The 14,271-nt window shown below is 31.9% G+C and overlaps 1 protein-coding gene across 4 annotated transcripts in view; it reads left to right on the top strand.

Annotated features, from left to right (window-relative positions):
* The window catches only part of CADM2 (cell adhesion molecule 2), a 1,080,890-nt gene that overhangs the window by 1,000,524 nt on the left and 66,095 nt on the right, over nt 1-14,271 (top strand). For 2 of the 4 annotated variants that reach the window (XM_077994318.1, XM_077994317.1), the window contains one exon: nt 8,366-8,485. The exons of the other annotated variants lie outside the window; for them this stretch is intronic. In XM_077994318.1, the coding sequence (XP_077850444.1) occupies nt 8,366-8,485 (120 nt within the window). The remainder of the gene's footprint in view (nt 1-8,365; nt 8,486-14,271) is intronic. 4 annotated transcript variants of the gene reach the window in all.

Raw genomic sequence — 14,271 nt, 5'->3', positions numbered from 1 at the left:
TTTGATGGAATTTATATATTAAATAAGAATCAGTATCAAGATAAACCTGAAACATATTTCAGGTAAGTTACATAGTGATAAATCTATAGAGTAGCATAAAAATGTAACCTAATATGGGTTAAGCAACTATTTTACAGAATAAAAGATTAAAATGGAAAACAAAAGTCATACAAGACATCTTAAAACAGTTTGTAATCATAAGCATGTTATACTTAAATATGGATGGCTTACGGGGAAGAGTGATTTTTGTATTCTGAAATGTTCACTGACATTAATATTTTAAAAATAACATTAATATTAATATATTTTTTTCTAGTACACATTAGATTATTTTGCAGTTGGGATAATTACAGAATAGGAGGCAAAAAATGTATTTACTTCATTGCATTTTGAAACTGAACCAACACCTTTATGGACTCTCATATGTCCTGAAGTCATGTGCAAACATTTTTACGTGTATAAGTTTTTGAGTGAAAGTGTTTCGGTTTTAGAAGATCAACTCTGATCCATCACTGGTTAAAAACTTGGTCCAAAAGGATTTATAGAAATGAACAGGTGGAAAGTCTTCAATTTTTAGATGAGGAAGCATAGATGCATAGAGGTTAAATGACATTCAAAATGGCTCTCAGCTACTTTATCACAGAGCCTACATGAAAAATCAAACTATTTGGATTTCTCAGTCAGGATTTTTCTACTATATCACCGTTCTCCTTGTGTTTATTCTTAGTTGATTTACGCTTTTCTTTTAATGGATGACAGTAATATTCTCTTACATTTTCACAGAACTTAAAGTATTGGACCAAATCATGTGATTTACTTTTAGGTAGAGTATTTTAAGCAAAGAGTAGGAAAAGGCTCACAATATTGAAGTAGGCGGAGTTAAACAATATGGGATAATCCACTGCAAATGCATTTTTTTCATACTTTAAATTTCACTTTACTTTTGTCAGTTTGAAATGTAAAAAAGTACTATAAAAGAAAAAATGCATACATTTTTTCAAATAATGCATTGATTTTATTCATAAACTTTTCTTGTAATTACATAGAACTGACAGTTACCGCCTACAGTTTAAAATTGCAGTACTTTTCATTTTTTAAGAACAGCTTTTTTTTCTTGTATAAGGATTCCATTTAGTATGAGAAACCAGGGGAAGCTATCCAGAAGGATGAAAAAGGATTTATTCAAATATGTTTTTTAAAAGGGTTCCTTTTTATGAAGTTACTATATGACTGTTGAGGAGGAGGCATGTACTGGTGAGTTGGGACCTTCTCAACCTGGTGGTTATCATTTAAGTAAGAGCCTTGGTGCTGTTATCCACTTTTACGCTGTGATCCAAATAGGCTGCTGCATGTAGCTGAGCATAATGGGAGCAGATAAATATTCTTCTTTTTTGCACAGGCAAAAGCAAATAAAGTAAATGTTCCTCTTACCATTGTTTCCAATGTCAGTCAGTGCAATTAGTAGTAAGGAAAAATGCCCTATTATTTTTTAAGATAGGGAAATGTGAATATCTTTCACCAAAAAAGACACGTTACCATAATAATTCTAATGATATACCTCAAGTTCTAACACTTCTACATCTCCACTGATAACTCTTAGTTTTTATTTTCTTTATCATCCTGGGATCACCCCTGGGGGAGGGCATTAGTGACATAAAGCAGAAAGAAAGTAAACATATGGATTCCAGACTAAATGGTAACCATTTTTTCTCCCTATTGAACACTAGTCCTTGGAGAGAAACAAGCAGCTTGGGCTTCTGAGACTCTTTAGACTTAATTTTGTTTCGAAAATCCATTCTGAATGCCATTTTTAAAAAGAGAAACTGCCAGAAAACAAAACAGGTTGACAAGTTAGAAATTATTGTACACTGCATTTGTAGAGAACAGAACATGCCTTTAACCTGAAAAGCTCGTTATTGGAAAAAAGGTGCCGCACCACTCTTCAGGTTATCGTATACGCGCTTGTTGAAAGTGATTTCATTTTGACAAGGTTATACAGGATCTGTTGTGCTCTAATAAGCTCCAATAACAAAATAATGGTGGCATTTTTAAAAAAAATCCTTCATTAGAATATAAAGAAAAGGACACTTTTCTATTGTTTTTAATTGGATGATATGATTTAGAGCTCTAACACTTTTAAAAACACTGAAAATCTGCATTTAGAATGTAGAATTATTCTGTATGCTGCATTTTTATTTTTTTTAATACTCATTTAGACTGGAAGACTCTTAACAGGAATTACAGAAAATCACCTCACACATGATAAAAGGAATAGCAACTTTTTTCAGGGATTAAACATGTATAAGCTTCTGTTGCTGATTCATATTTTTAAGAATGATACTATTCTATTCCATATCTACTGGGATCGTTATCACCAGGAGTGACATTATTGATAAAGCACCTGTCATCTCCAACGCTGTGGTACATACCTGTAGTCCGAGCTACTCAGGATGCTGAGGCAGAAAGATCATTTGAGTCTAGGAGTTCAGAACTGTAGTGCACCATGGCCATGCCTGTGGATAGCCATTGCATTCCAGCCTGGGCAACACAGCAAGACCCCATCTCTTAAAAGAGATAAACGAAAAGGGGCTACCACATTGAAAGCATAGAGCTAGGCACCCTGATGAAGCCCAAAAGTTTACCACGAAGTTCATTTTCTCTATTATCTTACTCTCATTTGTTCATGAAAAAAAAATGCAAGCAATATATGTCAAGTATCAAATGAATGTTACAGCTTCTCAATTTCCAACTCCAGATTTTATGAAGAACTTTGAGTTACAGTGTACTGCATAATATATTAGTAAAGAGAGCTAAAATAGTAGAGTTTACAAATTGATTATGTAAACTAGAGCAAATTTGAAAATGTTGTTATAACATTGCACATGTTTAATTTGTGTTTTCTACTGCGGGACAGAAATGGATATGGAGCTAGTGGGATACACATGACTCTGGGTCTTCCCATAGCAGCATGTCGTGAATGGAAGCATTATTGGTCATGGGGGTATGGGTGGGACAAAGTGAAGGAAGCAGTAGATAAACTCAAAAAGTACAATGATTGGTGAAAGGAAATTAGGTGGGACTTAGTCAAGGAAGTGTTCACAAAGCAGGTAGGAATCAGGCTGAGACGTGAGAGAAGCATTTTGCTAGGTATCAAGAAAGGGTGGCTATTCTGAGATGAAAAGCTAATGAGGGATTGGCTCAGAGTATATTTGTCTAAGACAAAGTGATATTTTAAAAGATAAGAACATGTTAACTTATAAGGCCGAGCCTACAGTTTATTGGGAGAGGTAAACACATAAATACAAACATGTATATGGGTGTCTGCAAAATGCCTAAAAGCTCAGAGAAGGAAGATATTACTCTTTGCAGAACTGGGCCATGCTTTCCATATGAGATCTTATTTGAACCAGGATTTAAAGGATGGACATGAAAGAGAAAACAAATGTGAAACGGGGTGTGCCTCTGAGAACCTACAGCACAAAGAACAGAAAGAGCTATGTCTAGCTCTGTCATGGGGGAAAGCACTCGTGTCAGAGGCAGATGTCTTCTTGTGTGCTAGGCTTAAGCTTCTTTCTCTACGTTAACTCAGCACTTGAAACATTAAGAAAACAAGCCAGACATGTATCCTATGAGAAACTCTAACCCCTGTTGTACCAGGAAACCTTAACGTTATGGCTGCCTCAACACAACGGTGGGCACAGTTTTGGAGTCCCTATCAGTCACGCAGGTGGAGCAGAAGAGATGATGGACTGATGAATTTATCATATTAACGTTTAGCCATGGTCCTGTAAACAGATTTTAGTTTCCTGATTTGGGAATTGTGTTGCTTTAGCTGAAATTATACTTCTGCATGTGACTAAGTTCTTATAGAAGTACTCAGATTATTTACATTGCATTTATTGGCACCCCAACATTCACTCAAATGAATGACTTTTGCAGCCTAGTTAGACTTTGTCTGCCCAAATATGAAATTGTTCTATTGACTAGATTTAGGGTTTCTCTTTGTTATTGAAATACTCCCAAATGTCATGTTTTACATGAAAACAGTACTTTATATATGTTACAAGTGAAATGAAAAGTATAATTTATTATAATTCAAACTTTATGTGTAGGCAAAATTATAAGAAGATATTTTCATATCTTAGAATCTTTACTTTTCTCAGTTTCCTGTCAATAACAAGGCTCACATTTCCTTTTAAATAAAACTTCTTTTTATATATATACATACACACACACACACACACACACACACACACACAGATAGAGGTCCAGGATTTATGTAAAATGTGTACATATATAAAATATATGTATAAAGATATATTTAAAGTTTAAATAATGAACACTGGATCTGTATGAATTCATTTCATATCCTATCTAAAACCATCAATTTATTTTAGCAAGTATTACTTATTTTAGTATACAGTGATAGATGGTATTTAGCATGTGGTGAGAATAAATTGGCTAAATAAATTTAAAACACATAATTATTATTTCATAATTTCAGAGAAATTATCATTACACATTCCTATATAGTGTGATTAAAACTTTTAACAGCCTGAAAACTATTGTTAGATTAGATAGCAAACAAATTTCATATTAATGAGAGTATTTTAAATTCTGATTTTGATGAATCATTGAAATTTATCTTGTTTGGATTTAAATTGTGTCTAAATAATTTATGTATAATTACTAATTTCTCTGATCAGCTGTAGACAAAATTTAGTTACTTTCACTTAGTTCATTTTTCAAATGCCTTTTCTATTAGCTACATATTTTATCAGTTGCTGACTCTTCACTCTTTATACCTTAACATCATCTAAAAATACAAACTACAAATATATAATACGACACAATTAATTTCTTTTGTAAATTCGAAGTGCTGAACCTATCATTTATAACTACATTTTTATTTCAGGAAAATGCATTTATAGTTGGTTAAATTAATATGCTCTCCAAAGAAAACAAAAAAAAAATGAGCTCATATTTTGCAATGTTGAAATCAGAGGTGAAATATACGAATTGAGCTGTGTATTGGATGGTTATCATTTCTAAATTCCAATATTCATAAATTATGCATCACATGCCACAAATTTGACCATGTTTTATTTATAGTTGTCTTGGTGTCTATGTTCAAATATCATTTGATTAATCATAGGATGTTAATATATAAGGCATATATTAAGATATACTGACACTGCCATGTCATATTAAGCAAATTACTTAAAATATTAGTATAACTGCGGATTATCTTGTCCTATGGAAATAATTAATAAGTTAATGCTGAACCAGTATTTAGTATTTTTATGATGTATGTGTGCATGTGTATAAATTCTCTTTGTATGAATTAGTATATTTTCAATATTGGGGAATATTTTAAGTGGTATCATCTTACAAGGGATAAAATGGGCTGCAGTTTCCACCCTGTACCGTATTTGATGGAGTTTTCTTTCATTAACAGTGTAAGAGGTTTAAAAATGTGCAGAATTCTAGGCAGAGCTCTTCCCTTGAAGAACGGATTGTCTAGTGGGACACTGAGAGCACGAAAAGCAGAGCAGGTAGAAAGTTCACGTAGAAGACAGACATTTCATGCAACTGTCCTAGTCTTTCAGAGAGTTTCAGCTCATTCAATTGATCTTACATTATTCAATTTTATTCAATTATTCCAATTAATATTCTGGTGCTGAATATTTAGCTTATTTTAACTTTTACTATTTCACGATATAGCTGAAATAATGGGGTGGTCTTTAACAAATAATGAAAGAACAGAATAAAACCCTCAAAATTATTAGAAAAACAAAAATGTTTTAAGACACATAGAACAAAATGAAGCTAGTAGTAGTTAAAAACATGTAACAGTAACAGGCATAGGTTTCTTCACGACAAGTCATTTTTTAAGCCCGATTGTCATTTTGGCACTTTCCACCAAATTACTTTCAGTCAATTTGGTTTTAGCTACATATGAAGTCGGAGAGGAGGATAAGAGAGGATGCCGAAGAGATAAAAAAGAACCAGGCTGTGTGTAAATAATAATTTGTAATGTTGTCTATTTGTATATTTCAAAAGATTCTAAGGATGTTGGTTTGAAGTGGATTAACAATTATTAAAACTCCTTATCTTTTTAAGTTATTTGAGTATTAACCTATGGAAAAATGTATGCTTACTGCATTTTTACACTTGTAAGAAATAAAGATATGGTTTGCTTTATACAAGAATGCTCATAGTACTTGAAAATATATAGACTGTCTTTAAAAAATTCAGGATTTATTACTACCTGTATTTTTTGACGTGGAATAACCGAGGCAAGGTTGGGGGGGACTCCAAATAGTACTATAATAACAACAACAACAGTAATTATTATTGCCTAAACTAAAACCAAAATGAAATCCCATTATTTGTATTCTCTCTCTTAATAATTCAATGACAGGGCTGATTTTGAAAGACTACTTTTCTTATTAGAATAAGATCCAATGCAATCATATTCGAAATGACTATGTGATAGGAAATAAACCAACGTGTTATAATCTGTGATAAATTTGGAAATAACAGTTCATTTACATGGAGTTTTAAACGACTAATAGTATTGTTTGTTCTTAAATTTGCTATCCTTGGAAGATATTGGCCTTTGCAGTTATTAAATGCATATATTTTGAGATCCTAATAAGCAAATAATTTTGCTAAGAAAGAATGTATTATTTTCTATTTTAGATATGTATAAAAGTTAAAATTACACATTTTTTTTAAAATTTAGAAAATGTTTTCATTTACCTCCTGTCTGCCTAAACTGTTTAAGAACTCTTACCTTGAAATAAGGAGTCATTATAACAATTAGTAAACAAGAAGCATCTTTGTCCATATACATCATCTTTCTTCATTTATAATGTCATTAAAGTCAGTTCTACTTTATGATAATGGTAAATCGCACTCCAGGCTTTACCCATTGTCCCTAGTGATTAATGCAGCACCACTGAGTTTTCAGAAGGTTGTTTTCTTAATTTGACTGGCCAGGAAGCATTTTCCCTGTCGAAAAACAGGTGTAAACATCAATATTCAAGATAAGAGAGCGATCTCATGCTGTTTTCTGGTGTATCCAGTGTAGAAAATTCAGCGGGTAGAGTCTACAGAGTGAGGAGGGCTATTTATCAGCAGTAAAGTACTAGAAAATGTTTGGTGTGACTCAAAGACTTTAACTGAGAGAATGACAGGAAACTTTTTAATACAAAATAATCTGTCAAACACTCAGAATATATGGGAGCTATGTGACAAACATGTGAAATCAAACCTCAGCACAGTAATTATTGGTAATTTGGAAACTGTTTCTAATTTCCTCACTGTGTAGATTACACGCGTATTCACTTTAGACAAGATTTGACTCTCTGAGGATATCACCGAAGTTCTCATACCTTGACACTGGCTGTATTGTTTCAATGTTCTCTGCGCTGCTCTTCATATTTTCAGCTGATTTTGAGTGAAAGGAAAGAGGATTTGGGCATTAAACACTATTCTTTCTGGGTTTTATTTTCTCTGTATTTGAAGCTACTCTTAACTTTTGGCAACTTAGAAACTATGGATTAAAGGTTCAGTGTTACACTTCCAGTGTATGCTCAGTAACCTCTCCTAGGTATGCCGTATTAAAATAAATCGTAAACCTTTCAGAATATTGGGTGCCATGCTAGTTGACTCAATACTTGCCAAAGACTCCTAGGTACCGCAAAATTATTAGAAGGCGTTACCAGCTAAACAGGGTAAGAATTGCAAGATTCTAAACTGTGCATTAACATCATTTGTGAGAACAGGAGAAGCAAAATAACAATAATAATAACAATTGGCTTCTTTTGTTTGTTTGTTTCTAAAGATTGCTCTCATTTCCTATCATTAAGTCTTCCTAAAAGAAAAAAAAATCAAAAAGCATTTAACATGCATTTACACATTCATTGTTAACATTTTGTTAATCTTATATGGTGGTATATGTGTTTATTTCTGTATGTGTCGTTCTGTTTACTTCTTTGACAAAGCATGTCATTTTTTTTTTTTTACCTACATGTTTTTTGCTATTGCATGTCAAACTTTTTAAATGACTCAGTGAACAAATGAATTCTTGTCATTTTACATTTTACTCTCAATATTGCAAACAACCTGCTTATTCTCAAACATTGCTCCAAGCTTTTGCTTTGTGTTGGAGCACGAAAAAAAGTGAAAAAAAAATGACAAGAATTGTGTGACACAGTCGGTTTTGTACCTGATGTTCTGTTAAAGCTTGTTAAAGTTAAACCTCGATAAGTTATATGTATTTATAATTTGAATCATTTGTGTTTCTCTTTTGTTTGCATGATATGATTTTGTTTATATTTTTTTTTCCACTCACCAGATGTTCCCAACACTTTGCTTTCCACTACTATCATCCCCTCCCTTACCACTGCAACAGTCACAACCACTGTAGCCATAACAACCAGCCCAACCACATCTGCAACAACCAGCAGCGCCAGAGGTACAGTATGCTTCTTTGTTATAGCCTGGAAAGCACATTAACTGGAGCTTTGTAGACGTTTGTAGAAAGGTTAAAAACATTGACATTCAATTTTACTTAATTATGAGAACTAAGTCACCTAAATTACTATCAATTAGGGTTATTGGAATAGAATATGATAAATTATGGTACATTTTAATTTTTGAGTGTTACTTAAGACTTATCAAAATCTTGCAGAATATAGATTTAAAATATACGGGGCTTTAAAATGTTGGTCAAATTTAAAATGTTAGCATGATGCACAGTTTTTGCCTGTCTTGAGAGGTAAACAAATACATAAGATGTTCATGTGTGCAGAGGTAGCTTTTGCTTTTTTAAAAATTCCAGTTTAATGTTAATAACTTGCTACTCCTCTGCAACTATGTAAAAATACCTATAGTGTTGAAATTGTTCTAAAATTGACATAGTCCATGGGGTCAGTATAAATTATTCTCCACATAGAACTTGCAAGTACATATTCAAAATACATGTTATCCTAAAGTGATTTGCTGAGTGAAGCTACTTATTCTACTAATAGAGTGTTCTAAAAGTTAATGTCTGTTGTCCTAGATGGCTCCATGAGTAATTTCTGGTATCGTTATACATATAAGAATTTTTGTTTCAAAGAAAGCAACCTTATAAAGGTGGGAGTATCCTTAAAGGCAGAAGAAATAACTATGTTAAGGTTGAGAAATATAAAAAGTATTCCTGAGCAGTCATTAAGTGGTTAGTAGTTGATGATGAAACTAAAAAAAAAAAAAAAAAAAAATGGAAGCCATTATAGAAAAACACGGTTTAAGGCCGGGCGCGGTGGTTCACGCCTGTAATCCCAGGACTTTGGGAGGCCGAGGCGGGTGGATCACGATGTCAGGAGATTGACACCAGCCTGACCAGCATGGTGAAACCCCGCCTCTACTAAAAATACAAAAATTAGCCGGGGGTGGTGGCGCCTGTGGTCCCAGCTACTCGGGAGGCTGAGGCAGGAGAATGGCGGGAACCCGGGGGGCGGAGCTTGCAGTGAGCTGATATCATGCCACTCACTCCAGCCTGGGCGACAGAGTGAGACTCCGTCTCAAAAAAAAAAAAAAAAAAAAAAAGGTTTAAATTTAATTTCTACATAAGCAGTGCTCAGAGAGAATTTGTCGTATTTAAGTCTGTCTTTTTTTTATTTCTTATATATGTTTAATGTCACCTTGGCTCTACTAATATCTGTGAAATTTAACAATTTAACTTGAAATTCATGAGGACTTTATATTATTATATTTAATTCAGTTGTATGAAGGTTATGTTTATCATTATTCACAGTTATTAAAGGTTGTTCAATTAGACTGTTTTTCTTGAAATTTTAATTAATTCTTGGTATTACGTTGATTTGCTAGCTTTGATTTGACAGTTATAATGGTCTTTCTTTTGTTTCAGAAAAATATTCTAATGTCTGATAATTTTCCATTTTTTTAATAATGACGTCAACTATATTATACAATGTACAAGATTGATGACTAAATAAGTTTGATGGTAGTAGCAATAAGAATTTCTCGGAAATAGCTAGGTATGTTTTGGTATGATTGAACTTTATTTAAGCTAAATCTGTGAGAAGAGTTTGAAGGTCTTTCTTGTAAAAAATTATATAAAAATGGGCAAAAAGACATAATGAAAATGAAGAAAAAGTTAGAAGTGCTTTATAATATTATGTAAAATGAAAGCTGTCTAAAGTTCTACTTTGCTTTAATTTGTGATGCTCTGTAAGGTTTTTCACAAATAGCAGTTTAAATAAAATGTAATCACTGCATACTAACACAATATCTGTAATACTATTAAGTTCTGACTGTATAAACGAATCGCTTCAATGGGAAAGGAGGGAGATATATTGACTTTTTTTAAAAGGTCCATTTGTAACACAAAAATCTAATATTCAATTATGCTTTATTCTTCAACAAATATTTATTGAATATATGCTATATGTATGACGCTATGTCAGGACCTAAAATTATGACAACTACTGGCATCTAAAATCACTAACAATCAAATGTATACATTTCCTCTCACCATGAACAAACAGTTTGTGTGCTTAATCTTTATTGAAATGTACTAATGTTCTTTGTGGGAAAATATTACATGTGGTCTTTCGGTCTTTTGAAAAAAAATCTATGGTATTTTGTTTCAAAGGACTATATATATATATATATATATACACACACACACACACATATATATATACACACACACACACACACACACAAAATTCTGTTCCAAAGGACTAAATAACTATCTATATAATTTTAAACCTACACACACACATACATACACACATATATGTAGTATTCTGCTTCAAAGGACTAAATATCTATATAATTACAAACCTACACACACACATTTACATACATGCAATTATAGACTATTATAAGAGAAAAAATATTTTATTTCAAATGAAGTTAACAACATTCTTTTATATTGGTTCACATGAATCTTAAGTGGGATTTGGTTTACTGCATTTTTTTTCCTTTCAACTTTTATTTTTGGTTCGGGAGTACATGTAGAAGTTTGTTATATTGGTAAACTGAATGTTGCTGGGATTTGGTATACAAATTATTTTGTCTCCCAAGTAGTGAGCATAGTATGTGATAGGTAGTATTTTGATCCTCACCCTCCTGTAACCCTCCCATCCTCAACTAGGCCCCAGTATCTATTGTTCCTATCCTTGTGTCCATGTGTACTCAATATTTAGCCCTCACTTATAAGTGTGAATATGCGATATTTGGTTTTCTGTTCCTGCATTAATTTGCTTAGAATAATGACCTCAAGCTGCATCTGTGTTGCTGCAAAGGACATGATCTCTGTCTTTTTTTATGGCTGCATAGTATTTCTAATGCATATATACCACATTTTCTTCATCCAGTCCACCTCTGATAGGCATCTAGGTTGATTCCATGTCTTTGATATTGTGAATAGTGCTGCGATGAATATATGCGTGCATGTGTCTTTATGGTAGAACAATTTATATTATTTTGGGTATATACTCAGTGATGGGATTGCAGGGTCAAACAGTAGCTCTGTTTTAATTTCTTTCATAAATCTCCAGGCTGCTTTCCACAGTGACTGAACTAATTTATATTCCCACCAGCAGTATGCAAGCATTCCATTTGTCTGCAAACTTGCCTGCATCTGTTATTTTTGACTTTTTAATAACAGTCATTCTGACTGGTGTGAGAAGGTATTTCATTGTGGTTTTGATTTGGATTTCCCTAATGATTAGCGATGTTGAACATTTTTCATACGCTTGTTAGCCACATGCATGTCTGCTTTGGAGAATTATCTGTTAATGTCCTTTGCCACTAAGCTAAAATGAATGGTTTAGTCTTTCTGGTAATTTCACTTTTTTTCAGGTTTCTTAACATGTTTTTGTAAACTTTACACCATGGAGACTGAAAGTGCTCAAATCATTTACTTTTCCCTTAAGCACATAACCAACCTCCAAGAAGACTCATGAGTACACACACAAAGATGTGAACAAAAACCAATCCCTCTTTTTTCACTTAAAGGTTGAAAGAGAACATTTTTTAATAAATCACACAAAAGTATTTTTTAAAAAGTTTTCTTTTTTAAGCTGGGAAGTTCATATTATCTATTTTAAAAGAAAAAAATAGTAGTATTGAATTTTAATGGTAGCCTAATGCCCATTTCTTTCTATCCTCACCAAACATCTGAGGACTGCGGAAGTCACCAGACTCACCTGCATCATTAATATTCTAGTTCATAATTGAAAGTGTAGAGGATTCATTTAGTCTATAAACAATGTTACGAGTTTTACACTTTATTCTTTTAAATTATGTGATGTTTCTTTATGAATTGCCTTTTAAATTAAAGCTTTTAGATGCGATTATATTTGAAAATAATTCATTTATTTATAAGTTTATGAAAGATGGTTTAAAATCATGATTAAAAAGAATATGCTGCCTAAGAAAAGCTAAGAACTAAAAAGAAGGAATATTTTCACCTTACAGCATTTCTTTTTGGTTTACTTATTTCATTCCTTTGTCTTATTCAGTAATTTGAAATCAACTAGATATATTTGATTTTATTAGGTTTAAATTATATTTCTTCAAATTTCACAAACTATAACATTTATCTCCATATATTTAATAAATGATCACAAATAAATCACTGTTAATATCTCCATTTACACTTTTACAACTCCTGCTATTGCTGAATTTTTCATCCTATGAGATGCTAAACCAATTTAAAATAAATTTAAAGAATCACAGCTGTATCTATATTAAAAATCAAGATGAAACGGAGTGAAAGAAACTACACTGGATTGTCAATGTCATAACCTTGAGAATTTGCACAACTCTTCAGCTTGTGTTTAAAATGTATCCCTATTTGGAGGAAGAAGAACTTCAACCACATGGAATAAAAACAGGCAATTAGAAATTAGGCAATACAAATAAGGGTGTTAAAACACATGGAAATGAACCAACTTGAGCAGCCATGGGAAAGACAAATAATAATTGAGCCTTGGATACATCTTTGGATATGAGTTTTCGTTATTTTGTTTACAAGGTGTTTGACCTCGGACAGTGCAGCAAATTGAGCATCAGTTTGTTTTCATCAGGAAAACATGAAGCACAGCTTTGACTTGAGAATTATATAGTATCTAAAGTTATGAAAACATAAGCCATACTCAATAAATGACAGAATTATTTTTTCAAAGGTGTTTACCAGTAGTTGTAACATACCATTAATGAAATGGTAGATTTTCACCTATAATTACAGTTTTAATCTGGCAAAATTCTTTGGTGTTAATGCACTAATTACTTTTTTATTTCAATTCTATTTTTATTGATTGTATGAAACAAACATCAGATGAAAATTATACTAGAGCATATGGTGCCATTCATATCTCTCTCTCTCTCTCTCTTTCATCTATCAATCATCTACCATCTGTCTGCCCTTTGAAGTATATCAGTTTATATACTTTTCATAAAGTTTAAAGTATTCTTAATCTATATCATTTTAATTATTTCAGCTTTTGGAAATTGCATACTTTTTTTACAGTGGCCTAACCAACTTTAAAATTCAGATTATATATACACATATATGTATATATATGACATATGTAATATAATATAGTATACATATTATCTGTGCTTTATATTATGCATAATACAATGCTCCATATTATATTATATATGATATATGCTTTATATTACATATGACATATACAATTATTCAAATTATATATTATATATCATATGAGTGCATATATGTACACATAACATATGTACACATACGTCCACACATATACATGTTACTTTTTTAGGTCATTGTGATTTTTTTATTAATTTAATATACTCATTTCTAAAATAATTCCAGATGACTTTGACTTGATTTCTAGTATTAATATAAGCATTATTTTAGCATGGCATGTTTAATTTAATAACATTCTCATTTTTATCATATAATTTTAATTTCATAATAAACCATGTCATAATCTAGTAATCTTTAATAGCATCCTCTTTTTACAGATGATGTTAACTTATTGCAAATTCAGGAGACATACGAAACATAGTTATATATTTAAGTGGTTATGTTTATTTATCATAATTTTTAAATAAGAATTTATAACTGAACTTTTAAATTTAGGACAGAAAATTTTCTAAGCTAACAATTGATATTTGTTTTTACCTGTACAGACCAGTAAATGCACTAAATGTAGAGATGAGCTGATAGATATGGAAAGATGTAAACCAGTATACACTATCCTATTA

This window comes from Macaca mulatta, chromosome 2 (genome assembly GCF_049350105.2).
Source record: "Macaca mulatta isolate MMU2019108-1 chromosome 2, T2T-MMU8v2.0, whole genome shotgun sequence".
In the NCBI taxonomy this organism is placed as follows: domain Eukaryota; kingdom Metazoa; phylum Chordata; class Mammalia; order Primates; family Cercopithecidae; genus Macaca; species Macaca mulatta.
This window is presented reverse-complemented; position numbering and strand designations above follow the sequence as displayed.